Source organism: Sturnira hondurensis, unplaced genomic scaffold, assembly GCF_014824575.4.
Source record: "Sturnira hondurensis isolate 20B ecotype Veracruz unplaced genomic scaffold, ASM1482457v3 Scaffold0000880, whole genome shotgun sequence".
Taxonomy (NCBI): domain Eukaryota; kingdom Metazoa; phylum Chordata; class Mammalia; order Chiroptera; family Phyllostomidae; genus Sturnira; species Sturnira hondurensis.
In genome coordinates, this window is record NW_028073511.1 from 19,963,499 (window position 1) to 19,989,030 (window position 25,532).

At 43.6% G+C, this 25,532-nt stretch overlaps 1 protein-coding gene across 2 annotated transcripts in view; it reads right to left on the reverse strand.

Annotated features, from left to right (window-relative positions):
* Positions 1 to 5,184: 5,184 nt before the first annotated feature.
* The window catches only part of TMPRSS7 (transmembrane serine protease 7), a 32,078-nt gene continuing 11,730 nt past the window's right edge, over positions 5,185 to 25,532 (reverse strand). For both annotated transcript variants that reach the window (XM_037056294.1, XM_037056303.1), the window contains 9 exons: positions 24,418 to 24,524; positions 17,915 to 18,051; positions 15,572 to 15,679; positions 13,370 to 13,480; positions 12,641 to 12,757; positions 11,578 to 11,749; positions 9,084 to 9,352; positions 7,344 to 7,480; positions 5,185 to 5,428 (listed from right to left, as the gene is read on the reverse strand). In XM_037056294.1, coding sequence (XP_036912189.1) covers positions 5,258 to 5,428; positions 7,344 to 7,480; positions 9,084 to 9,352; positions 11,578 to 11,749; positions 12,641 to 12,757; positions 13,370 to 13,480; positions 15,572 to 15,679; positions 17,915 to 18,051; positions 24,418 to 24,524 — 1,329 coding nt within the window. In that variant the 3' untranslated portion in view covers positions 5,185 to 5,257. The remainder of the gene's footprint in view (positions 5,429 to 7,343; positions 7,481 to 9,083; positions 9,353 to 11,577; positions 11,750 to 12,640; positions 12,758 to 13,369; positions 13,481 to 15,571; positions 15,680 to 17,914; positions 18,052 to 24,417; positions 24,525 to 25,532) is intronic.

Consider the following 25,532-nt stretch of genomic DNA (forward strand, 5'->3'; position numbering starts at 1 on the left):
AAATATTCTCACCTCTCTCCTAAACCACCAGTCTGCTGCCTGAGACTCCCACTGGCAACCGGTGATTTAGACTTGGTTCCAGCCTCCCAGGGCTCAGAGCACAGAATGAGTCTGGGGTGCAAAGAGAGAAGACCCTGAATGTGTACCTTTCCCTGCAATGACTGACATGTAGTCTCTCCTCTCAGACATTCAGTAGTCAGTGGACCCCTCTGGTAAGGGGGGGTCCCCTCTGACCAGATTCCTCCTCCTGGCAGGCCCTTACCCAGCCTATTTTATTGCCACCCCCACTTCTTTGTATGTGATGTTTGCTCTGCTAGAATGCTGTTCATCCTCCCACTCCAGCCCACTTTCTACGTGGACAACACCCATTTACCTTTGAATCCTAGCTGAAACATGGTTTTTCTACTGAGCCTTCCCTGACTCCCCTCCTCCACCAAAAGTTATCCATACCTATTGTGCTACCAATACCTATTGTGCTTGTGCTTAATATGCCACATATTTCACCCAATTTAATTTAACAAGGAGTACGGCACGCTTGCTATGTGTCAAGCATACTTCTGGGTGCTTAAGTTATATATGAAGAGATAGCTGATTATAAATAAAGTTTATATTTAATGAGGGAACCAAACATAATAAATAATGTTTCTAGAATGTTGGAAGGCAATGTGTGCTGTGGACAAAAAAGTATATCAGAGTAAGAGAAGCTGGAGTGTTGAGTTGTGACGGCTGGGGGAAGAGAAAGGGTTGAGATTGTAAATAAGGCGATCAAGTTACACCTCTTTCAGAAGGTGAACTAAGGCCTGGGGATGTAATGCACAGCCTGCTGACTATGATTAATGATACCGTATTGCATGTTTGGAAGTTGCCAAGAAGATTGAGAGCATCATGACGGCTGGGGCTGGGGGTGAGGTTAGAGGGCACAGCGACTGAGCAAAAAGGAAAAAGGACTCATGGACATGGACAATCGTGTGGTGACTGGGGTGGGGAGGACAGTATAAGGGGACTAAATGGTAAGGGGAAAACATACAACAGAGGTTAAATGAAAATAAAATGAAATATTTAAAATTTTAAAAAAGTTTTACTGTGAGAAAAAAATTGTACCTATGTATGGAGACAGATCACTTGACTTACTGTGGTGATCAGTTCATACAACTATCAATTACTTATCTTGTACACCTGATGCTAATGTAATGTTATTTATTAAATATGCCTCATTGTTTAAAGGTGAAATTTGAACGACGAGTTGAAGGGGGTAAGGGACTGAGTTAGCCTCTCAGATTGCGAAAAGAAGAGGGAACTCCAGGACAAAGGACCTGACACTGGTACCTGTTTGACTTTCACTCTGAAATCAGGAAAGAGGCCGGAATGGCTAACGTAAAATATGACCGGTAAATTTTTCTTGTGTTTCTTTATTGGTTCAACTTTGGAGGTATCTGTGTGTGCCCAGTACATAGCTCTGTGTCCAGCACAGTGTCCCCTATAAGTGTTGATCAACTCGAATAATATTCTCAGCAGTGATGGTTTGCTAGGCCCAGGGCCCAAGACCACAACTAGCAGCACCAGGACCTCTCAGACTCGACTCCCCTCTTTCCCCAGGGCCCAGACGACCTCTCTCCTGGTTCCCTTGTTGACCGTGGGATCTCGGCCTCAGTGGGAGATTTCCTGTCCTGTCCGATGGATTGCAGCTATCTTCCAAACTATCTTCTCTCCTTGAACAGAAGCCTGAAATCATCTTCATCCCCCCAGAGGATCAAAAAGCCTTTTTTTTCCTGTCACAAACACACTCAAAACTAGATTTCCTCATACCTTCTGAGCATGGCAAAACAAAGTCTGTGTGTTTTGTAACCTAGACCACATTTCTAGAATTCCATGAGCCTAACCCCTGTATGCAGTTGGCATCCACGGGGCAGTATAGGTTTTGAAGACAGGCAGGGTTAGAACTTTCACAATGTAGGTGTTCTTGGGCAAGGTGTTTAATGTGAGATTCCTGCATCATTGCAAAATAAGTTTTACACAGTAAAGCTAGGAGGATTAAATAAAGCAATTAGAGTAAAGCACTTATTACTGTGCCTGGCTATTAGCAAGACTCAGTAAATATTCCCTTACATTCTATCAGCATAAGTATCTTGGTAACTGATACCCACCCATGACCTTTAGCATCCAGCAATAATCCTTGATTCAATCTATTTTCTTTCAATATTAATTGGTCTTCCTGTCCTGCCATATTTGCTTGATCACAGACACTTGCTGACACCTCCCAATATTGCCTGAACCTCTGAAGTTCTTACTTGCAACCGGTTCCTGGCTTCCTAGAACTGCAGATTCCTTCATGTCCAGATGGCTGACCTAGAATGGAGATGAGCATCCCAGGCTCTACGGGAGGACGTTTTTTAGCCTCCTAGGCTGGTTCCAAACTAAGAATTCAGAAAAAAAAAACTAGAAAGAAATGTTTCTTCCTGGAAGTAGAACTGAGTTCAGATTAAACAATTCTTGATGAAAGTTAAGAATTAGTGAATGAAGAACCAGATTCTACCTGGATTTCTTTGTGCAATTTCTTCAAAATCTATTCCTATAGGGGTAGCTTTTTAAAGGTTTTGCTTTTTCATAAATACTTATTTAAAAATCCTTTTAAAATATATTGTTATTGCAAAATAATCATTTTTAATATAATTTAAAATTATTTCTGACTCCATTTCTTTAGTTTGTTCAAGGAGTTAAATGTAAATAACAATAAAAAATTAAAACATACTTGTTTCCAAGACTTGCAGACCAATATAATATTTTCAATTTGCTTTTCTTGTCGTAGTACTTGCCCTTCTTTCTGTCCTCTTTAGGAGCAAATAATTTCCCAAATGATTATCTTATAACCCCCCAAATAAACTCACATCATCGAAGTGATATCACCAGAGCACCAAAGCATCTTATTACCTTCAAAGATCTGTGCTCTTGAAAACTCAACAGTTTGTACTTACATGTTGTCAGAACATCAGAAATTGAGTCAGCCACTCAGGCTAATCAGAAAGAAAATAACTGAAAAATAGTTTGTTGGCTTGTGATGCTTCATTTTGCAGTTTTTGAGGCACTTGTGAAGAAGGATATGAATCCCTACAAATTCTTCCCACTTGCAAACACTCCTGTCTTAGTACAGGAAAGCCATTCCACTCTGCCAACTAAGCCAGTCTTAGGATTTGCCTCTATTCACACCTTTGCAAGAATGAAGTGGTCATTCCCATACAGTTCAGGTTCTCAAGGCATCTTGGCATGAAATAGCCGAGTAAGTTAGGCTGGTGCTTCTCAACCTTTTCCCCCCTCTGCACTGCTGACGAATATGGTGCACTCTCACATTTGCACCAGCAAGGGTGAGTGGTACCATGTATGTGTGGTTTGAAAACTCCCTCTGAGGAACCTGATAAATCTCTCCAGCGCTCCTCCTTCTCCTAATTGAGATTACAAACTTATGCAAGGTTTTGGTGTGTTTTGTTGGGTAGCAAATCTTCTTAGAAATGACCAAAAGTTAAAAAGTAGAATTCACCTAGTATCTAGGTCCCAGCAATACCAAGCAAAATAAAGATAGACTTTAAGAGCCTAATCTGCTCTTCTACACAGTGAATTCAGTGTCTGAGTCCCCTTTTGTGAATAAAGTGATACACTGGGCCCTCTGAATGCTTTACACCATAGCCAATTTACTGAATCCTTAGAGACCTATTTAGGAAGGTATCGTCCTTTCTGAATAGGTCTCTAATGTTTTATCCAAAAATGGTTTATCTTTTATCTGAGGGAAGCAGTTTTTTAGCAAATCACAATATGTTTGGTGTGCTGGGAAATATTTACTGTCTTAAGAAAATCATATCAACAATTCCATCTTTCCTACCTGACCCAGGGCATGACGCCTTTTGCTCTCTCTCCTTTTAATGTTATGTTAAGATTTTCTGAGGTCCTGTAAAAACCATTTTTATCATTCTGGACCTTAATTAAAATGGCTTTATTATTACTCTGACTTTGTCCCAGGGAAAAGAAAAGGTATCACTTTCCCCCTTTCTGCTGTTTTTCCCTGGCTGGTGGTACTGTTAACCTCACTCCTGTTAGTACAAATGTTACTCTGAGGTCAAGTGCGAAACCCTCTAAACAAAGGCAAATCAATAACCATGATGTGTTGAGTATATGCTATAGTTTTACAACTATGTTAAGTACTAAAAGTCCCCCAAATTCTTGGCAATTGGAATTTTATAAAAGAACCAAAATTCAGATGATAATATTTCTAAAAATTTCACTTTCAAAGCAATCATTCAAAAATCCCCTTGCTTTCAACTGCTGACCAGAATTACTGCATTTCCTTAATGCCACACAAGTGCTTTTAATCCAACTGCCATGAGGCTTCATTCTATCTTTCAGTGAAAATTACTGTCAGTTCTGTTGGTTGGTTGGTTGATTAATTTCTCTGTACATATTACCATGTGCCATAGTTAAAGAAAGTGTGCTATGATATAGTTAGTCAAATCCAGATTGAAAAGCAACAATATATCATGTTTTTCGGATTATAAGACGTACTTTCCCCCAACTTTGGGAGAATAGGGGGGTGCGTCTTATAGTCTAAATGTAGCTTACCTGGCTCACTGTGGGGTGAAGGCAGTGGTGGAGCAGGGTCACAGATTATTAAATATATTACCACATTTTTTGCTTCAAAAATTTTTTCCTATTTTCCTCCTCTACAAACCTAGGTGTGTCCTATGGTCTGGTGCATCATATAGTCCTAAAAATATGGTAAGTACTTCCTCTGTTGATAAGTGAACTTAGCTTTACTTGCATTTATTTATGAAGGAGACTTTTTTTGTGTATTTAAGTTCATTAGAACACTGAAGATCAGGCATGTTATTTTCAAAAATTTGTTATTTCAATAAATCAGATTCATCTAAAATCTTATAAGTAACCATACCTTGAGGAAGAACATAAAGAATGAATATCTTACCATCTCACCCATTTCTGATCTTATTTTAGAGGCCTAGTGCATAACATTACCTGATATTGCTTCCATTTCTGAATCAATGGCCTTTAATACTTGAGAACAAATACAGTTATATCCTTAAGCCAATGCTTTAGGGAATAAAACACATCACTCTGCTTTCCAATAAATGTCAAAGCTATGCAATCTGAAGTTTGCTGAAGAAAAAAAGTGGGTGTCTCATTTTATTTATAATTACTGCCATGTTCTCAAAATAATTCACCACATAAATTACAGCCACAAATCCCCCTTGTACTGTTACAAAAGAGAAGGGACATATTTCTGGATCCAGGGAACAAAGTGCGACACCCTCGTGTAAACGCCAGGGAAGTTGGGTCTTCCGCATCCATGTCCCCAGCTGACAATGCCAGTCAGAATCCATTTCCCGTCACTTTTTCTTTGACAAGATAAGGGTCCGCCCGAATCTCCCTACACAAAAAGATAAGTATGAAGTATATTTGCCATTAATTTTGTCATCAATCTATGTAGTGGGTTGTGTTCAAAACTTCCATTCTGACAGGTTTTTGCTTGACTCATTACTGTGCAGTTTGGGCAAGCGTCAAGAAATAATGTGCAAAAAGAAAGAAAGAAAGAAATAATTTGAAATTTATTTTAGAATTCTTCTTTTTATAATCTAAATGCTGTATTCATCATAAGAAACTTAATTCTTTAGGCCAAGAGTAGCATTAGGCTATTCTTGCAAGGGAAAAGCTCTTACATATGCCCCCAAATTAATAAACCCCAATAGTAATAATAATGATAACTAGGTAACATTTAATGTGAGCTATGTGCTAAGCACTGTGTTGGGTCATTTAATCTTCACAGTAACCTTATGAGGCGTGGTTACCTTGGAAGGTTGGCCTCTACCTGTAGTCCATGCAACCTCAGGAGTTGGCACAGGGTCCCATGGAAGACAGCAGAGATGACCTTGTGCACTTAGCCGGGTCCAGTGAAGGATCCCTAAGGATCACTGCCACAGATGTCACAGGTGTATCACCCTCACTTGAGAGTCCCTTCTGATATCTCGACTCCACAAAGCAAAAGTGGAAGTCACTCAAAGAACAGAGTAATTCTTCTGTTGATAACCGAGCTTAGCTTTACTGGTATTTGTGAAGGAGACATTTTTGTGTATTTAAATTCATTAGAACACTGAAGATCAGGCATGTTGTTTTCACAAACTTGTTATTTCAATAAATCAGATTTGCCTAAAACCTTCATCAATTAAATTATCATATCTAGATTTTTATTTTCTCATTTTGGAAAATAAAAAACACTATAGTGTACTCAGAGGCAAAGATTTAAAAAAAAAAGCATTTGAAATTCACACTTATATCCTACCCCCACAATTGTAAACCTGATTTAGGTAAATTCTGACTAGTAGAGAAACTGGACTCTTTTTATTTCAACTGTTGCCAGCTCTACTGAAACTAATTTAACCCGTAGCCCCTGGTGGCTAGGTGAAAAAGTACTTCAATTCACTAAGCTGAGTGAAGCACCCAGGACATAGTGTCTTAGCATTAGAGAAACAAGCGTTCAAATATCCTAGGTCAGACATTTACTGAGCACTCAACTAGCTGTGTGAACTGGGGTAATTTATTTACCCTCTCTAGGTCTCGGTTTCCTCTTTTGTGAAATGAGGATAGAAGACTAATTTGAATTAATCTACATAAGGGACCTAGCACAGTGCTTGAGACAAAATGGGAGTTCAGAAGATAGAAATCTTTATTATGTGAAGGTGAGTCTCTATGCCATGATGTCTAGGGTTATGGAAAGATGTCAGAGCACCTCCCACTGTCTTCCTCATTCTATGAATCACTCGCTCGCTTTTTGTGAATCATTTAGCTATCTGCATAGAGTGGAATCTGAAGCTCAGAGCATTGTCCCCCCAAAAGTGACCTCCAGCTTTACCACTGTCAGGAGATGACAGGGGCAATGAGTGTCCTTTGTCACCTCTCTCAGTCCTCTTTCCTTTCCCTCAACCTATGTCAAAGGAGTCAGTGAATAAAACCTTGTTATTTCACAAAATAAATGGTAGCAACCCTCATACATTCATGTGTGTGTTGCTCTGTTCTTTAGTTTTGGGTTTTAAGAAAATCATAGCAGAATGATAAATGCTACCTTCATTCTCTAAATGTTGGGGGAAAATACACAAGGACTAGAAAACTAAGTTTTCTAGGCCAAAGTATGGAATCCCCTTTCTGTGATCTTAGACAATTGGATTAGAATTAACATCTGAATTTAGCAAAGCACCAACTAAGGTATTTCCAAGTGCTGTGCAGATCAATTGCGAAAGCATTTATGGAAAGTATAACATGTCAGGCAAGGGCACAGTAGGAGGACTTACTTTGCAAGCATCTCTCTTGCCTGACATGACGCCCGCGCAGAGCATCCGCGAAGTGATGATCCCATAGGTGGAAACGCAGATGGTTTGGTCAATGAGCTCGACCTCTGCTTGCTGCAAAACAGGGGAGCCCTTATTGTCTGCAAAACATATTGGAAGCAGAAATTATGGAAATGGCTATACTTATTCAGGGTCTTATGAAACAATTTACTCATATTATCTTCTTTCATCCTCAATAACAACTGTTTAGATAAATTCTATTCTGATCCCTATTTTCCTAATGAAGCCATGGAGGCTGGGGAGGCTAAAGGATTTGTCCAGTGGCACTCAGCGAGCAAGTTACAGAGCAGGATTCAAACCCAAGGCCTGACTCGATCACCTGAGCTTCTGTGCCATTCTCCTTCACCATGTCTTCTGCATTCAGTAGGACTGTGAATCAGCAACAGTTATTACCAATACTTATTCATCAAATAGAGCGGCATAACTGGTATGTGGGGGTGTCCTGGAAGCCATAAACACATAGCACTTTGGATAGAGCCCTTTCACTTGCTTGTTAACCTATGTGGCTGAGGGGCCTCAGAAAAATACACACATACACTCATGCTTGTACAGCAAGCTGGTTGAGTAGACTCTTCCCTCCTGCGACGTGTGATAATGTAATTAAAGTCCTGATAGGTTACAAATAGTCAAGCAGTTAGCCGATTTCCCCCATGAGTCTACTGAGACCTCACCAAGCCCAAACTGGTGGTGAAGATCATAACTTCAATAACTAGGTAAAGGCAGTGAGCCTGTGAGAAGCTGCCCACAGTGAGTCTTCAGTTCATTACTCGGGATGATTTTTCTGCAATGGACTTGTAATTCCAGTGTGGTCCTGGGAGGAGGAGGTTGGTGCAGCTTCCACTCACTCCCCCGCCACCTGGGTTCTCTGCCCACTCTGAGATGGCTGGGAGGTCAAGAGAAAGTATTAGCACTAACTCTTAGGGAGATATTCACCAAGTTCGGGGTTTTTCTCTTCACCCTATATTTAGAAGCAGCTATGAGTCCTAGACCATGGAAAACCTTGGCAGGGCAGGTGCAGGGCTACCTTAACAGAGACTCAGACTCTTGTCTGACTTGACTTAACGAAAAAGATGCCTCTTTTGGCTGGAGGGAATTTAGAAAGCCACCCCCTCTCAGTAGACCAATTCTAGGCTGATGGAACCCCAGGCTCGAATGCACAGCCTGGAAAGCAAAGGGTGGGCTGGATTTCGGCCCCCACTCTCAGCACCGTGGTTAGTTTTCCTATGCAAGACATACTTGTACAGTTCTCCAGACAGCTGTCTGTGAGTTGACACACTAAGGTGTGTGTGTGTGTGTGTATGTGTATTTTCCCCTCCTTTATGAAAATGAGCCCCTTGTTCGGGTGAAAAGGAAACCTAAAAATAGGAAAGAATTTCCTGCTCTTTTACGTTGGAAAACCCAGCAAATGCCTCCGAGTTTAAAAGGCAATCTATTCAGTCCTGCCTTGCTCATAGATCTCCACCTGTGAGCCTTATGAGGTGGGTTCTGCTTCTTTGGGGGGTAAAGGCAAAGCATCATAAAACAGAACTAATAACACCATCCCCCAGGCTACCACTCAGAGTTGTTAGAAGACTCCAATGAGACCATGGATGGAAACCCTGTCTATGAACGCCAAAGCACTACATCAGCGAGAGTCATTATTATCTGGAGAGGAAGAGCATGGCCCTTCAACCCCACACACACCTGCTTCGTGCCTTCGCCCCCAGCCGGTTACCCAGCACTTTTCCCCACTGCGTACTTTCTGGCCCGCGGGAGGGATGCATATTGGCTGAATGAGCTGCTTCAGAGTCTCAGGCCAGGCGATGCTGAGCTGTAGCAAGGCAATATCATAGTCAAAGGTCTGGCTGTTATAGTACTCGTGGACCACAATTCTTCTCACTGGGGAGACGAACTTGGCATTCCCCTGCACATACATCCCAAGGTGAGCGGTCCAAGGCGTGGGGTCTGACAGCCTGGTAGAGAAGGAACGAGGCATGAGGTCAGTGGCTTCATGAACCACAGGGTGAAAACAGCTCTCGCAGAGAGATGAGGAAAAGGAGGCCTGACTCTCAGTCCCTCCCTGTCGTGGTCACTTGCTCTGTCCGTGTGCATGGCAAGAACCACTTCTCTGAGCCTCCCCTGTCTCCACAGTAAAGCCAGAGACTAAGTCAGGTATAGTAAGGGCGGTGAATGATAGCTATGTACCAGGAAATTCCCTCAGTGACATCCTAAGGGAATATTTTAGATTTCCTCGCCACTGGTATTTCACAAACCACACACAGGCCAAGACTGTTAGTGCCTAGAACTAATGTTAGGGTCTTCCTATTGATGCCGGTGGCAGTACTGGTATTTGATGGAGACAGCCAGGCCCAGTAAGATAGTGGTCTGAGATGCCTTCTGCCAAATTCAAATGATAGGACTACCATGATAGATTAGAAATCAATGTGCTATAAATAGGAATTTAACGAAAGTCTTTTTTGTAAACTGTCGGAAGCTTGGAAGATCACGGGCCTAACTGTTTAGGCATGACCATTCCCGGGGGCCACACTCCCTGTTAGTCCTTCCATAACTCTACCCTGACCCCCATGGCCGTGGGGGTCACCAGGGATCTTGTAGTCCCCCTGCGAGGTTTCCATCTGCACCAGCGCAGCAGTCTCACTCTGGTGGGGTGAAGAGAGGGTGGAAAAAAAGGACAGAACCTAAAGAGTGTGGCCCCTAATTTGCTTAGCTGACATCTCATCCGTGGTCCTGAGGACCCGGAAGGGTAGGTTAACATGTTACTTGGAGCACTTTCATAGCATGAGAGGCTACCGGTCAAACAAAAGTCACATCAGCCAATACCGAGAATCCTGTCCTTTCCAGCAGAAGCAAATACTCTATTGTATAACTTTGTCGAAACCTTCCATCCACTTAAAAATCTTTTGAATAATAAATTAATGAGGGTTTTCTATCTAAGATACAGTAGGTTCCAAATAACTTTCTATTCTAAGTGAATCATTTTCTCAGCTTTCCTTGCCCCCTGAGCTTGAAGAGCCTCTGCCCCATAATAGTCCCACTGGCAGAGGCAGGCTGAGCCCTTCCAACGCCAGTCTCAGTGGCCCCTTCCATAATGCCCCTCCGGGATACTGTGATTTATGATAAGAAATATTTGTTTGGTCTTCATCTTTCCTACGTGATGAGAGGTACCAAGGTGTTTTTGTTATGTTAATGAGGTAATTTGGGGATTCCCGTTGCCGGGTTGCCAGGAGAACCAACCACTGGAAACCTTCAGTCCTACCCACCTGACCTCTGGAAGGGGAGAGGGGCTGGAGCTTGAATCAATTGCTAGTGGCCGATGATTTAATCAACCACATATATGATGAAATCTCCATAAAAACCCAAAAGGACAGGGTTCACAGAGCTTCCTGGTTAGTGAGCATGTCGAGATGTGGGGAGTGGCACTCTCAAAGAGGGCACAAAGTGTTTTTGTCCTATCCCCATACTTTGCTCCATGAATCCCTTCCATGGGGCTGTCCCTGAGTTATACCATTTTACAATAAGCTGGTAATCCAGTAGTAAACGTTTCTCTGAGTTTTGTGAGACACTCTAGCAAATAAATAGAATCCAAGGAGGAGGTGGTTTGAACTTCCACCAATCACTGGTGGTTGAGAAGTGAAGATGACAACCTGGACTTGAACTGGCATCTGAAATGGGGGGGGGGGACAGTCTTGTAGGGCTGAGCCTTTAGGCTGTGGGAATGGCATTATCTAGGCAGGGAGTGTCAGAACGGAGTTGAATTTAGGGCACCCAGACTGTGTGGGAGAATTGCTTGGTGGAAACTCCCATCAGCGCCTTGGGAATCGGGTGCAGGACTGCTACCTCCCTGCTCTACAAAGGGACCCCCACACTCCAGCCATCCCCATTCTGCTCCACACACTCCCACAGGTCGGCTCCTTCTGACTTGAAAGCCCTATCCTGTTTTCTCAGTTTAGTAAAAGTCTACTCACTCTTGATGTCCCTTTGTGTTGTTTAATACACATCAATAATTCATAGAAGAAATGTTTGGCATACAGTTGGTCCCCCCCCAAAAAAAACCCACAAACTATCAATTGGATTAAGTGAATGCCACCAACAGGAAGCTTCTTCCCACAACGTGAAGGCAGATGTATCCTGTGTGGTCAGAGTGCGCCACTTTAAAGTACAGACTGAGATGCCCTACCTGTTACCATGGAAACAGTGGGCCGCAGAGAGAAGCCACTCCCTGGAGATGACGGAGGCTCCACAGTAGGCAGATCCAATGAAGTGGAGGCTGACTTGCCACGGCCACCCGCCCTCCAGGGTGTCAGTACCCCCGATGATGCGGTGGAAGGCAGAAGAACTCCTGCTGCAGGCTTTAGGAGAGGAAGGGTCACATGAGATTTAAAGGCAGACTTGGAGCAAAAATATAATTAAGTAGGGTTTAGTGCCGAGTTTGTAACTGATTCACTCTGTAAGCAATTTGAAATCTGCTCATCTAGATGGGAGGTGATATATGGGTCTTTTGGAAACCAGCACCAGCTCCCTCTGCCTGAAAGCAGGCTGGGGCAGCGCGTTTCTGGGCGATAAGGTGAGGGCGGGAGGAGACCTGTCAGCAACCGCTGCACTGATTGGAACGGCAGCCGTGGGTTTAGGTTATTAGGTAAAAAGGCAAAGATTAGTTCCAAATGCAACAGCACTGAGAGTGTCTTTGAAGTTGTGCTGATTTGAGAAAAGCATTTGGGAAAGAATTTGTAAGTCCAAAACTAATGAAAACCTATGCAGAAAAACTGGTTACCAGAGCAATTCCAGTGTAAATAGGATTGATAAGGATGCAGAGTGACCTCAGCGCCACATTAGAGGCCACACAAGTAACAATGACACGTGGCAGGTGGCAGTTCTCAAACCACAGCTATAACAGAAACCAGCAACCAGCACTTACATTTGACCTCACATAGCACAGTTCACAGAACCGCCCACTGTGTGCCTGCACGCATTTCTTTTCTCATAGTTTTTTATTGCCTTGATTAGATTTGGGACAAAAGGAAGTTCTCATTATAAACACCTGGTACATTAATGCTTGTTTTCAAAAAAGAAGGTGGAATCTACTCTAGTGTTTCTATTCTAAGGAATGATTTCAGATTCCATTCACCAATATTCTTCTCCAGGCCTAAGGCAACCTCTGCCGGGGGAATCACACCAAGGAGGGAAAGCAAATGAAAACCTGAAGAGGGAATAGAAATCAGAAGGAATGCACCGCGACTCACTGCAGCCTTCTTCATCGCTTCCATCTGGACAATCCACAGTCCCATCGCATTTTGCATTTTGTTTCCTAAAGCATATATCATTGCCACACTTAAAAGTTCTGTTGTTGCATGGAATGCCTAAAAATGAGCAAAAGAAGACAGGGTTTTTCCTAGCCAAAACGAGATTTGAGTCAATGACACTGAACTCTGCAAAGGATGGCTTGGGCCCAGCGTTAGACCATGACCTCACTGCTGTTATCTTGTTTTCCAAAAAAAATTTTGAGCAAAAATCATCTCTGTACTCATTCCTTTTATACCATTAGTGAGAAAAAATGGACAGACTGTGGACTAAAGTACATTTGTTCACAACCCTGGCAGCATGTGTTTCTGCAGGGACTGGAAAATATACCGTGTCCCATTACAGTTTCTAGCAACTTCCTCTATACCAGGCCTCAGGGTCCTTGAGCCTTGAGCAGCATTAGAAGCAAGTAAGCAGTGAAAATCTTCCAGTATTCACACACACACACACACACACACACACACACACACACTCCACCCCCGCTAGTGACCGACTGTCCCATTCTGTGCACGACTGAGAGAATTCCCAGGCTATGGGATTTTTAGTCCTAAAACAGAATATCCTGGAAAAAAAGAGACAAGTTGATCCTCCTAATACAACAGAGGTATTTTGATTGGGATTTAAGACAATTTTGTAGGAAGAACAGCCGCGGGCAGAGGACCGTTCCTCACTCTGAGTGCAGTTCTGCTCGTCCCGGCCATCCTCACAGTCTCTGAAGCCGTCGCACACCTGAGGGCTGTGCTGCCTGGAGGAGCTGGTATTGCAGGCGGGCTTGAGGGCCGCTGGAATGAGAACAGACAGACTGCGCATGAGCCTGAGACTGGGCGGGGCTCTCGGAGGACGAGCAGCGCCCCTCTAAGGGTGCACAGGGTGAGGATGTCAAATAAAATGAAGTCCGTTTTCCTCCAAACTGACACATTCATGGAGAAAAGTAAATGCTTGCACTTTGGTGTAATTTCTAGCACTTTGAGTTTGCTGGACCCCATTTTTTTGCTTTTTTTGTCAATATGTTAAACCCTGGGGGGGCGGGGTATCTAATTACAATTAAGCGCATCATAAGACTTTATTTAAAAATAAAAACTATAAGCTGTTACTTAGATTGGAATTATCTACCTTCCTAAACAAAGTGGGAGTGTCCTGAGACTGTAGATTTTGCCTTACTCTTCTCTGCACCTCAAGCCTTTGACCAAATAGTAGGTGCTCATTAAAGGTTTGTTGAATGAATTGTAAAGGTGGAATCTGAGAGGACCACAGGCCTGCAGTCTATATATAAGGAAAACTCTCTTTAAAATGATTTTACCATGAGAGAGTCATATTCTGAATTAGGAAACACCCATGTAAGTGTATTTTTCAATACACTTACAATTTTTCAAACTTATTTTCAAAAATTACCTTTATATCAGTGTTAGGCACAGTATATTAGCAGGCACTTTTAAAAGGTATGATTTCTTAGACATTTCTGGTTTTGTGAAAGTTAGCATTTTTGTTACCTGCTTCCCTTTTTCCAGGGGCATCTCTGTGAGGGGCGGGGAGAGGACATTGCTGCCCTAAAAACGGCTCACCCAGCCTCTGGGAGCCCCTGGCTGACTCCTGGGGATAACCCTCAGATGGCATGCTGAGGAGCAGTGAGCACCAGAACACAGCCCTTACTAGAAAGTGGCAATAACTGCTCTCATTTGGCACAAGGAATAATAATTATGTAAAAACAAACAAACGAACAAAAGCAACCTCAATTACTATAATAGTCAGTATTTGCTCTCTTAATAAATAGAAGACCCCACAGATTGAAAAGGGTTTTATTCTGTTTTTGTCAATTTAAAAAAAAGGTATAGCGTCAAAGGTTATTTTTCATGAATATATATTTTCACAATTATTTTAACCACAGTATTTCTCCAAGAACATAAAAAAGAGTAAATAACCACACCACCACAATTAGCTGAGTCAAACTCTGATGGTTGGGAGAAAGTGTTACCAACAGTGTCACAGGACCCTGTGAACTGTCATCCCCACTTGGCTCCCTGAAACAGGACACAGGCTCAGAAACGAAGCACAGACAGTCATGAAAAGCCAACGTGAATTTTCTGCCCAAACTAGGAGTAGCCAATACCCCACCCTTGACTCATCACCAGTGTGATGTTGATGTGAACTCTACAGATAGAAAATATAATAACTCTTTTATTCACAACGCCTGTGCCCCCTAAATGAGCATGCTGAAAGAGTTTACTTCTCTGCAGACAGAGATTCTCTCTAGAGGAAAAAACTGTGCTTTAAAATAGGATTGTTGTGGAAAATAAGTAAATAAATAACATGGGATTGCTGTATTTAAGCTTGTGTTTAACTAAATCACTGGCCACAGACCATCACTCACTGTGGCTATGTTAGCACCTTCGCCCTCACCATGACCTCACATGGTGCAGGGTAGATCTACCCTCCCCTGACTAAGGCCTTAGCTATCTGACTTGCTTTAACTGATGGAATATGGCCCAAGGGATGGTGTGCCAATTCCACGTCCACAATGTAAGAGGAACCATGTGATTTTGTTGCATCTTCCTTTGCTTTTGGCACTGCCCTGACTAGCCCCCTAGGTCAAAGAAGAAAAGAGCCATGAGGAGCAAACTTGTCCCTAACCTGGGAAGAACCGAAGCCAGGAGGACCCACTGCTTAAAGCACAGCCACCCAATGAGTCCACCCAGACCAGTCACATCTCAGAAGACCCACGGAGGCAGGACCCAGAGCAGATGATTGCTGTAAACCACTGTGTCTGGGGTGGTCTGTGCACAGCTGCAAGGACCCAGGAGACGCACCAGGAGCAACGGTGGCCCCGGAAAGTTATTTACTGGTAAGCAAGTTGTGGTAGAAGCTTGATAACCCACCACAGAACAGCTCATCACTTTCATCAAAGCAGTCATTTACTCCATCACACCGCTGGGCCTGAGGGACACACAGGCCGGAGGAGCATCGGAAAGATCCAACCGGGCAAGCTGCAGAAAAGAAAAAACAGCAAATCCTGTGTGGGTCCCCAGAAGCCAGCAGACCACGTTAATAAAGAAATACAGAGGGTTCAGTGCTTAAGGGCTTGACAGTGTAGCCGTAGTAATTACATAATTTCTCCATCAAATCTAGGTTATAGGTGGTAACTGAAAAACACACGAACTTCAAAAAGCAAGATTTGGGAGAGCGAAGAAAGCAAACAAATTTGCCAGAGACTCTGAGTCAATGCTGCAGCCAGGTCACACGTACAGCCAAACTTCTGCTGCCTCCATCATTGACACAGCTCTGCGCCTTATCACAGACTCAAAGAAAGGGCGAGCCGTGAGGTGCCCTAGAGAGGCCCGCACCCTTAGTGTGCAATCTTCAGACACCCCAGGGAATTATAAACGGGCTCTGGTGTCTGAATCCTCCATGATCGGATGCATTATTCTGAGGAGTCTGTGTCTTTCATTTTATTTTCAAGTAATCTCTGTCTCAAAATATATGAGTAACCACAGATCTTAGAAATTTGGACCTAGAAAGTATTTGGTGACTGGCCTTAAAACTCAGGACTCCTGCCTCCAACCCAGTCCATCTTTTTTTTTTTTTTTCACTTCAATAGGCCTACAAGTTAAAGATTTCACCCCTGGCCCTGAATTGTGAAGACCGGCTTATAGCTTCATATAATAGAAATGACAAATCCTTCCTCCCTGCTATGGTCTGAATATCCGTGCCCCTTCCCCAGATTCACACGCCGAAGTCCTAATGGCGGCTGTGATAGTATTAGGAGGTGGGGTCTGTGAGAGGTGATTAGGTCCTGAGGGTGGGCCCTCTCCTGAGTGGTATCGATGCTCCCACAGACGAGGCCCCACAGAGCTCCTGGCGCCTTCCACCATGAGAGGGTGCAAGAAGACGTCAGCAACGCCGAAGAGGACCCTCACCTGACCATGCTGGCACCGTGATCTCAGACTGGCGGCCTCAGAAACTATGAGAAATAAATGTCTGTTCTTTACGAGCTGCCCATTCTGTGATATTTTCTCATAGCAGCCTGAATAGACTAAGACACTGCATGTGTGCAAAGGAGTCTGGGAGAGTGCGTGGTCAGGTCGCCACTATCTCAATGGCACTCAGTGGAAAGGATGAGTTCCTGCAAATTAATCGTGGCTTAAAGAAAAAAAAAAAACAATGAAAGTAACATGGCTTCCTATGTACCTGTGTCTTTGCTGGAAATGCCAATATTCTTATATTCAGAAGTATACAATTCTAAGTCCAGAAGCGGGTATATTGGGGATTAGTGAAAAAAAAAGGTGTGATCTAGAGGAGCTTTCTGTCAGGTTTTATCCTCATGGAGTTCTATGTGGTTAACCCTGACCTTTCCCCCATTTAAAACACATCAAGAATTTCCTGAGCAAGTCAGTATAGAATCCCTTCGGTGCTAATGACTTGCCTCAAATTTTGCTTTTTTCTACTGACTGCTTCCCGGACCTTGTTGCAGCCATTCTCAGCGTGAAGTTTGACACCCTGAGGACTGATAGCTGGGCTCTCCTTGACCAACCAGCTCTCCCTACATAGCATAGGCCAAAATGACTCATAACTGTTGCTCTCTGATCCCTCAAATGAGTTGGTGTACACATGTTTACCAAGAGCTATGGATGGCAAAAACAAATGAAGAAATGGGCTTGTTCTATATCTTAGGAGTAATGTGAGATGTTATTTTTAATTAAAAATAATTTTTATCCTCACCAGAGGAGATTTTTAAATTATTTTTAGAGAGAGAGGATGGGAGAGAGAGAAATATGGATATAAGAGAGAAACATCAATCGGTTGCCTCCTGTAAGCGCCCCAGCTGGGGATCAAACCCCCAACCTAGGCACATGCCCTAACAGAGACTCAAACCTGCAACCCTTTGGTTACAGGACAATGCTCTGAACAACTGAGCCACACCGGCCATAGGGTGAGGTCTTATTTTTCAAATATTTTTATAAAGCAATAATACACAGTTATATTATTTCTTTATAAATTATAGCAGTAATAAATATGCAACTTTGTGCATTATTTTATTATATATTTATTTTATAGTATACATGTAGTCGTGTAGTGTGCTTTATAGAAATAAAAACATAATAAAAAGCAGCAGAAATAAAGCAGCTCTCATTCCTTTAAATTCTCCAAGTTTAGAGTTAAGAGGTATTAGCCTCCTTTTACCGACTTATTATGATTTTTTAAGGCGCTGACCCCAGGCTTACGTTGACTGATGTTGTAACTGCCATATTCCACCAGGAGCGGCTTGTCGGAAAGCCTGGAACTGCACTGCAGCTGAATGTGAACCAGGGGGCTGGGCACACGGAAAACCGTCTGGTGACCCATGTAGGCACCACAGTACCTGGGGAGAGCGGAGCACACAGGAGACAAAAGACACCTGCAGTGAGGATCTTTCGACTGCACTTCTGTTGACAATGAACTCACTAACGACTTGGTCATCTGGGTTCCATAAGCATTTCTTTCTTCCTTTTAAAAAAGTCTCACCTGCCCCAGAGGACATTTTTTTCCCCATTGCTTTTAGAGAGAGAGGGAGTGAAAGAAGAAGGCAGAGAGGAACATCAGCAGGTGGCCTCCAGTACACACCCAGACCATGAATCAGACCCACAACCTAGGTACGGACCCTGGATCAGAAATCAAACCTGCAACCCTTTTGTTAGGGACCGGAGCTCCTACCAACTGAGCCACGCCAGACAGGACATAAGCATTTCTTATGGAAGAACTGATGGTTGTCATTCTAAACTAAATGACTGTGTTTGAGTAATGTCTGCCCCTTAGATGTTCTCCTCTGCGAAGTGAAACAGGAGCACCGACTGTTACCTCCCCCTTTGCTCTCCTCACCGACACAAATCGGAAGAAACACGGGTTTCATGCTCCTGGTCCCCAGTCTTTTTTCTGTGTAAGTCACTCTGTAATATTGCTTGCTTCTGCCTAGTTTTGCCTACAAACCTCTCCACAGAGCAGAGAGGAATACATGAGCTCAAGCTAAAAATATACAAAGAATCCCAGCAACACTTAAAGCAAAAGACAACAATATTATTTCAAACTAAACTGGGATTGGATGCACACTTCAGAGATTGGCCTTGGCAGAATTTCCAAGTAGTAATGTCTGTCTGCAGTATTTCTCTATCTCAGTTTTTCTTACTTGTCTTCAACTGATAGAAAATTACTCTTGTTCAGTGCCTTTTGACCCAGCAATTCCACTATTAGGAGTATATCCTAAGAACCCTGAAACACCAATCCAAAAGAACCTATTCACCCCGATGTTCATAGCAGCACAGTTTACGATAGCCAAGAGTTGGACGCAACCTCGATGCCCATCAGTAAATGACTGGATCAAAAAGCTATGGTACATTTACACAATGGAATTCTATGCTACAGAAAGGAAGAAGAAACTACTACCCTTTGCAACATCATGGATGGAACTGGAAGGCATTATGTTGAGCGAAATAAGCCAGGCAGTGAAAGACAAATACCATATGATATCACCTTTAACAGGAATCTAAACAAAACAAACAAGCAAGCAAAATATGACCAATGACACTCAAATATGGAACAGGCTGACAGGGCCCAGAGGGGAAAGGGGAGAGAATCATAGGGGAAAAGGGGATGGACTCACATGAACAAGTATAAAGGACACATGGACAATAACTAAGGGTGGGGGGCGGAGGTGGGAGGGAGGTGGGGAGCCCTGGGGGAGGCAGGGCTGGGAATATAAGACAGAAAACTGTACTTGAACAAGAATTAAATAAAAATAAAAATTAAAAAAAAGAAAATTACTCTTGTTCAAAATGCTTATTATATGAGCACTGTGGTTAGTGAAACATGAAGTCTTACTACACAGGGGCTCATGGTAAGTTGGGCCTCTGCCTGTGTTGGTAAGGCTCTTCTCAGGGTGAAATCTGCAGGGTCTCAGAAGGAAACAGGAGACTCAAGGCTGAGGAGGCATCTTCCACTGGCATCTGTGACTGTCAGTCCTTCCGAGTCCTCATAGCACTTGGGAATCAATTATGTTCCGGGATCAGACATTGGCATTCAGTGGGAGGAGCAAACAGGTATGTCAACATTTGAAGCAGAAAAGCATTCGTGTATATTTAAGAAAGCACCTTTTGCAATTGGCTGAGGTTAGGACTTGTGGACTAATAAACCAGCTCCTGGTGAGGCAGGAGACGGCATAGAAAGAACTCTGAGACTGCAGTGCTGTTCTTGGCCAGCAGGAAACGCCTTTTACCAATTAGGTAGATTAAACAGTAAACCGAGGCAGGGAGGAGGAAAAGAGGCCTGTGTCAAATGCTAACTCAGCAGTCCTGAGCCTGGTCTGATAATATTGCTAGGTGTTCCAACGTCACAAGAAACACTGTGTTAGCAAGAAAGAAGGGAAGTCCTTGAAATGCTGTGTAGCATTTCCACTATCTGGGAAAGCAAGCCTTAAACCTGTGCTTCCATCCCAAGGCCTGGAATGCAGGAGAGGGTCTATGGTGCTCAAAGATACCCATAAAACAACTTTGGTTGATTACCTACCTCTGGTCACTATCTGTTTTATGAGGTTAGGCTCTTCCTGATGCTTACAGAAAGGGCCCATAAATAACTGTGACAGACCTAGGGAGGCCTGGGAGGAATGGAAAGTCACCAGGTGGGAAACTGTACTGTGGGGCACTGCCTGCCTGGGAAACTGCCTGCTGACCCTGCCCAGGACAAACAGATAGGTCTGGGGTTGGCCTATCCGGCATAACAGGATGAGGCTTTAACTTGAGCCTGGCAAGATGTATCAAGAACAATGGTCAGAAGAAATGGCACCCAGCCGCCCGCTCTAGCCAATCAGACTCTGACATCCCAACCAGTTACCCTTTGCGGGGTTTTGTGCTTAAAAACCCTGCCCTAAGAACAACCGAGTGGGTCCCAACCGCCCTTGGTTGGCTCCCCAGCCTCCTTAGGTTGGCTCCACTTTCCCTCTTATTCCTCTAATAAACCCTGCTCCTTAGCTTGCTGCATATGCCTGGTTTCTTGAACGACTCCAACCTAACACTTTTGGAAAGCGCCCTAATTTTAATTAACTGCCTCCTCTCATGTATTTGTTTTACAAGATGAACACATGGGGTCTGGAGCAAGATAAGGATTCGGGCTAACAGACCCCCACACATACCTAAGTTTGGGTAGTCACATTCCCCCAGGAAAGCTGGCACCGCATTTACCCCTTAATTTACCCCTATGTAACTTTTTTTCTCCTATCCCACCAACTATATAAGTCCTCAGAACAAAGGACTCACTCTCTCTCTTGGGGGCTCGGGGTGATCTTGACGCCCTTGGCTCCCTGGCCACTGGGCCTCTGGCCAGCTGGCCTCAGGCTGCGTGGAGGCTTGCCACCCTGCTCTTCCGCTGCTCTTACGTTTGCCGCCCTGCTTCGCCCTGAAACTTTGTCTTTCACTCCTTGCTCTACCCAGTCCCGTTCTCCTCCATGGGAACCAGTCACTAATAAACGGATTACACGCAAATAGACTTGCCGGTCTGTAACTCTTTGCATACGTCAGCAAGAAGAACCAGGTCTCTCCCGTCCACACTGGGAAAAGAGGAAGAGATAACAGCTGCAGTGGCCGCTGACCAAGTGGAAGCCAGTGACTGAGAGGAACCTTAAAGCCATGTGAAGCTTCTGAGGCCAGAGCCCACCCTAATTGGTCATCTTGGGATCAGACTACAAACTTATACGTGGAAACTGAGGAACAACGTAAATGAACAAACAAAATGGAAACAGACTCATAGACACAGAGAACAGACTGACGGTTGCTGGAGGGGAGAGTGGTTGAGAGACTGGGTGAAAAGGGTGAAGGGACTGAGAAGTACAGGTTGGTAGTTGGACGTAAAGTACAGCATAGGAAGTAAGTCAATAATATTGTCATAATGATAATATGGTTCCATTTGGGCACTGGGAATATCAGGGGGAACACTTTGTAAAGTATGTGACTGTCTAACCAATATGGTGTACATCGGAAACTAATACAATATAATATTGAGTGTCAACTGTAATTGAAAAATTAATTTTTTAGAAAAGAGTACAAACTGTGTCCTAAAAACACTAGGATTGTAATCTGTGTTTTATAGTGACTTTATTCATGTCTCTATGAACATGTACTAGAGTTTTCTTGCAAAGAAGAGCCTCCCCTGAGTGTTCAGGGAGAGTCAGAGGGAAGGGGACCTTTGAACCCACGCTCAAGCTGAAGTTTGGAGAGGAGCATTCTGTCATGGAGTGTGTCGTTGACTAGTGGAACAAAAGTTTTTAAAAAGTGAAGGATTGGAGTAGTTCAGCAAGATTTTGTTTACACGTACAGGCATGTAACAGGTAAGAAAATTGAAATGTAAAGAGGTGAAGTAATTTGTTGAAATTCAAATAGCAAGCAAGTAGAAGAAGCAGGATTTGGACGCAACTCTGCCCGACACTAAACCCTAGCACGTTCTGGCACACCAACAGCCTTCCCCTCAGGAGCTTTGTTTTGGGAGGAAGGCCTTCCATTTTTTCAGGTTTCACAGCTGCATTCAAGCTGCCCTGAGCACACACACCCTATCCTTCTGCTCTTCAGCTCACAATCACTGGGCTTTCTGGTGTCGGCATTTCTCCTCCTCCAACCCAACACTCTCAGGCTAAACTTGTCAGCAAGGTGTCAGAAAATAGTTCAATCAGAGTCTTTCCTTTTGGGGTGAAAAGGACTAATAATGAGAAGGGCTGGTATCCCAAGGGTTCAACTAGTATCAAAAGAATCTGATGCAATTTCAGGCAGCCCATAAGACAAAGTGAAGAGCCGGCCCTCCAGGGAAAGTATTTAGAGCAGAAAGTTGTCCTGGTAGTGTTTGGAAGGAACCTCTGCTCCTACATTAGCAGCAACATCATCTGGGTCAGGCCAAGCTTACCTCTGGGTAAGGCCTTTCATTGCATTCCACAGATACGGAAATCAGGTGTGGTGGGGACTGCTACTTGGTGGGGACAGGGTGGTATTTCATTGTCAAAATAGCTCTATCTTAGGCATATGGCTTTACAAAAGACTTCCAAAAATTGGTTTTAGAGATCTCTATCTAATTAGAACACCAAAATGCAGTATTCTTAAAGCCTTGGGACACATGCTATATAGTATTTATCTATGCAATGTCATTTCCAAAGCAATCTTCTGAATTAGTGTAGGGGAACTCACTGTGATGCAAGATGTAGTTGGACTCCAAGCAGCAAAAGTGCCTGGGAAACTCTCTGTAGCTTCAGGCTTGGCTGAGAACCCAGGAAAACCAGTGCTGCCCAGAGATAAATGTCATGCCCCCAGGAAGGAGGTTAATGAATATACGGAGTGTGACAACCACCTGATGTTATCGGTTAGCTTAGGAAGGCATTGTTCTTTCTGGTGGACTACGTTGGGACCCACCATATGGTTTTACCACTCACCCCCTACAAAAAGGGACTGTCCTGGGAGGGGTGTGGCTTCTTCCCACCGGCCACCCCTGGGAGCAGCCGCTTTGCTCCAGTGTATGCAAGTTTCTCCTATTAAAGTCCTTACAGATTTGAATAAGCCTACCTGTCAGTTCTTTGGAATTGATCCTGAATTTAGTCTTTCGGGGCTTTCTCCCAACAAACATAGTAATAGGTAATTTTTTTTTGCTGTGCAATAGGCATTATTTCATTGAATGTTTACCAAAAAATGCACATTATTAACTAGAAATTATTTTCTCATTTTGCATACTGAAGATCAAAGAGGTTAACTAATGCGTCCTAGTTAATGCAGCTACTAAATGGGAGGGCTGGAATTTGAACCCAGGCCTTCTGCTTCTGATAACATAGACCTTTGATTCAAAGATACTCCCAAAGGAGTACAAGGCACATCTTCATAATGGATCCAAGAATGCCTTCACATCAGATGGAATCTATTCCAGTGAGACTGGACCAATGACTATTTAGCAAGTAATCTAAGAGTCCAAAGAAAATGAAAGGTGGTTGTTCAGGTTGTTCAAGAAAATCCTTTGGAAAGGAAAGGTTCTATTCATGGAACAACAATGAACAAAGAATTAGTAGACAAATCCCTTAGGCTAACTTCACAAGCAGACAAATCCCTTAGGCTAACTTTGGATTCTCATCTCAAAGTAAACAGAGAAGCTATTCTGTTGCCAACACAGGGCATCCTATACATATATTTTAAATATAAAACCCATTATAACTTTAGAAGCAAATGAACAATAACAAGAACTAAAGGACAAACTAGGGTTGAGAAAGAGGACCTACTCTGTTGGTTCAGAAAAGCCAGACATCTAGATTTCTATCAGCTTCTCTCTGATCAGCCTCAACCCATGCCTCAGCCTCAGGATACAACTCGGCCCAGGGGGCATCTCCAACTGAACGGAACTGCTTTATGTTTCTACCTTTTATCCCACCAGGGCTCCTACTTGCTATTTTCCTCCATGGTTTGAGACTCTATCTGCAAACTACTTCTGTGAGATGTAGTGTGCACACCCACAGCCCAGCAGCACAGAGCAAGGACTTGGGAGCCATGAAACTGGGTTTGAGTCCTGCCTTAATCACCTGTGACCTGAGTGGCCTTGAGCAAGTTATTTAACGCCTGTATTTCTCAGTTTCCCCACCTGTAAATAGTAAAGTGTAAACTTTTAGGGGACAGGAGACTCAAAGCTTTGAACCCCTGCGCAAGACCTTTCATCAGATTCCTCAGATATGGAAACCACTCACATGTGCTCATTAATTTCCCACCATCCGTGGTCACAGCCTTTCACGCTCTTCTTGGTGATTGAATAGTTATGGAATTTCAGCGCTATGCCAAGAGTTGATAGGGGAGTCTGTGAAAAGCAAAATAAGGAGGAAAAATCAATTGAAGGACATGTTTTAGGCTAAGATTTTCTTACTCTGAACCTGTTCCCTCCGCTTGCTGCTTTTTATTTCATGCCCTGTGGCTTGTGGTGCGGCAGACCACTTCCCCTGAGCAAACCCAAGAGGGAAGTGGACAGCCCGGTGCTTGGGGAGCAACTATTAGGCCCCAGTCTTTTTGTTTGTTTGTTTTTCTGTTGTTAATTTATTTAATTATTGTTCAAGTACAGTTTTCTGTCTTTTACTCCCATCCCAGCAGCCCCCTCCCCGTGTGCTCCCTTGCTCCCCACCTTCCTCCCATTTCCACCCCCCTTAGTTGTCCATGTGTTGTCCATGTGTCCTTTATTTTTAAGATTTCATTCATTTATCTTTAGAGGGGAAGGGAAGGAGAGAGGGAGAGGAACATCAATGTATGGTGGCCTCTTACGCGTCCCCTGCTGGGAACTAGCCTACAACCCACGCATGTGCCCTGACTGGGAATCAAACCGAGTTTGCAGGCCAGCACTCAATTCACTGAGCTACACCAGCCAGGACCCATGTGTCCTTTATACTAGTTCCTGTAAAGGCCCCAGTTTGCGGTAAGTGACATTAGATCATTTCTAAGTTTCACTTTCCTCCTATTAAATAAGCTTAACTTTGAAAACACCCACTTGTTAATGAGTATACACATTTTCCTCCTTCGATGGGAATGAGGTAGTTTATTCAAAGCACTATTCAGGTTCTTCAGACAAAGAGAAATGAATCAGCAGCCTTTTCGCAGGAAACCTGGTTATTTGTAAGGACGGTTGCTGAGTCACCCCCACGCCTTCTCAGAGAGAGCGCTCAGAGGGAGCTGCTGCAGGCACGTGTACGGGTGAGGCCGCGCGCGGGCACACACTCCCGGGTCTATTTATGAGCGCCATATGACGTGTACACACTTTATGTCTGATACGCAACCACTTTAGTTTTCATTTTCATTTGGAACCAAGAATTATTTGAGA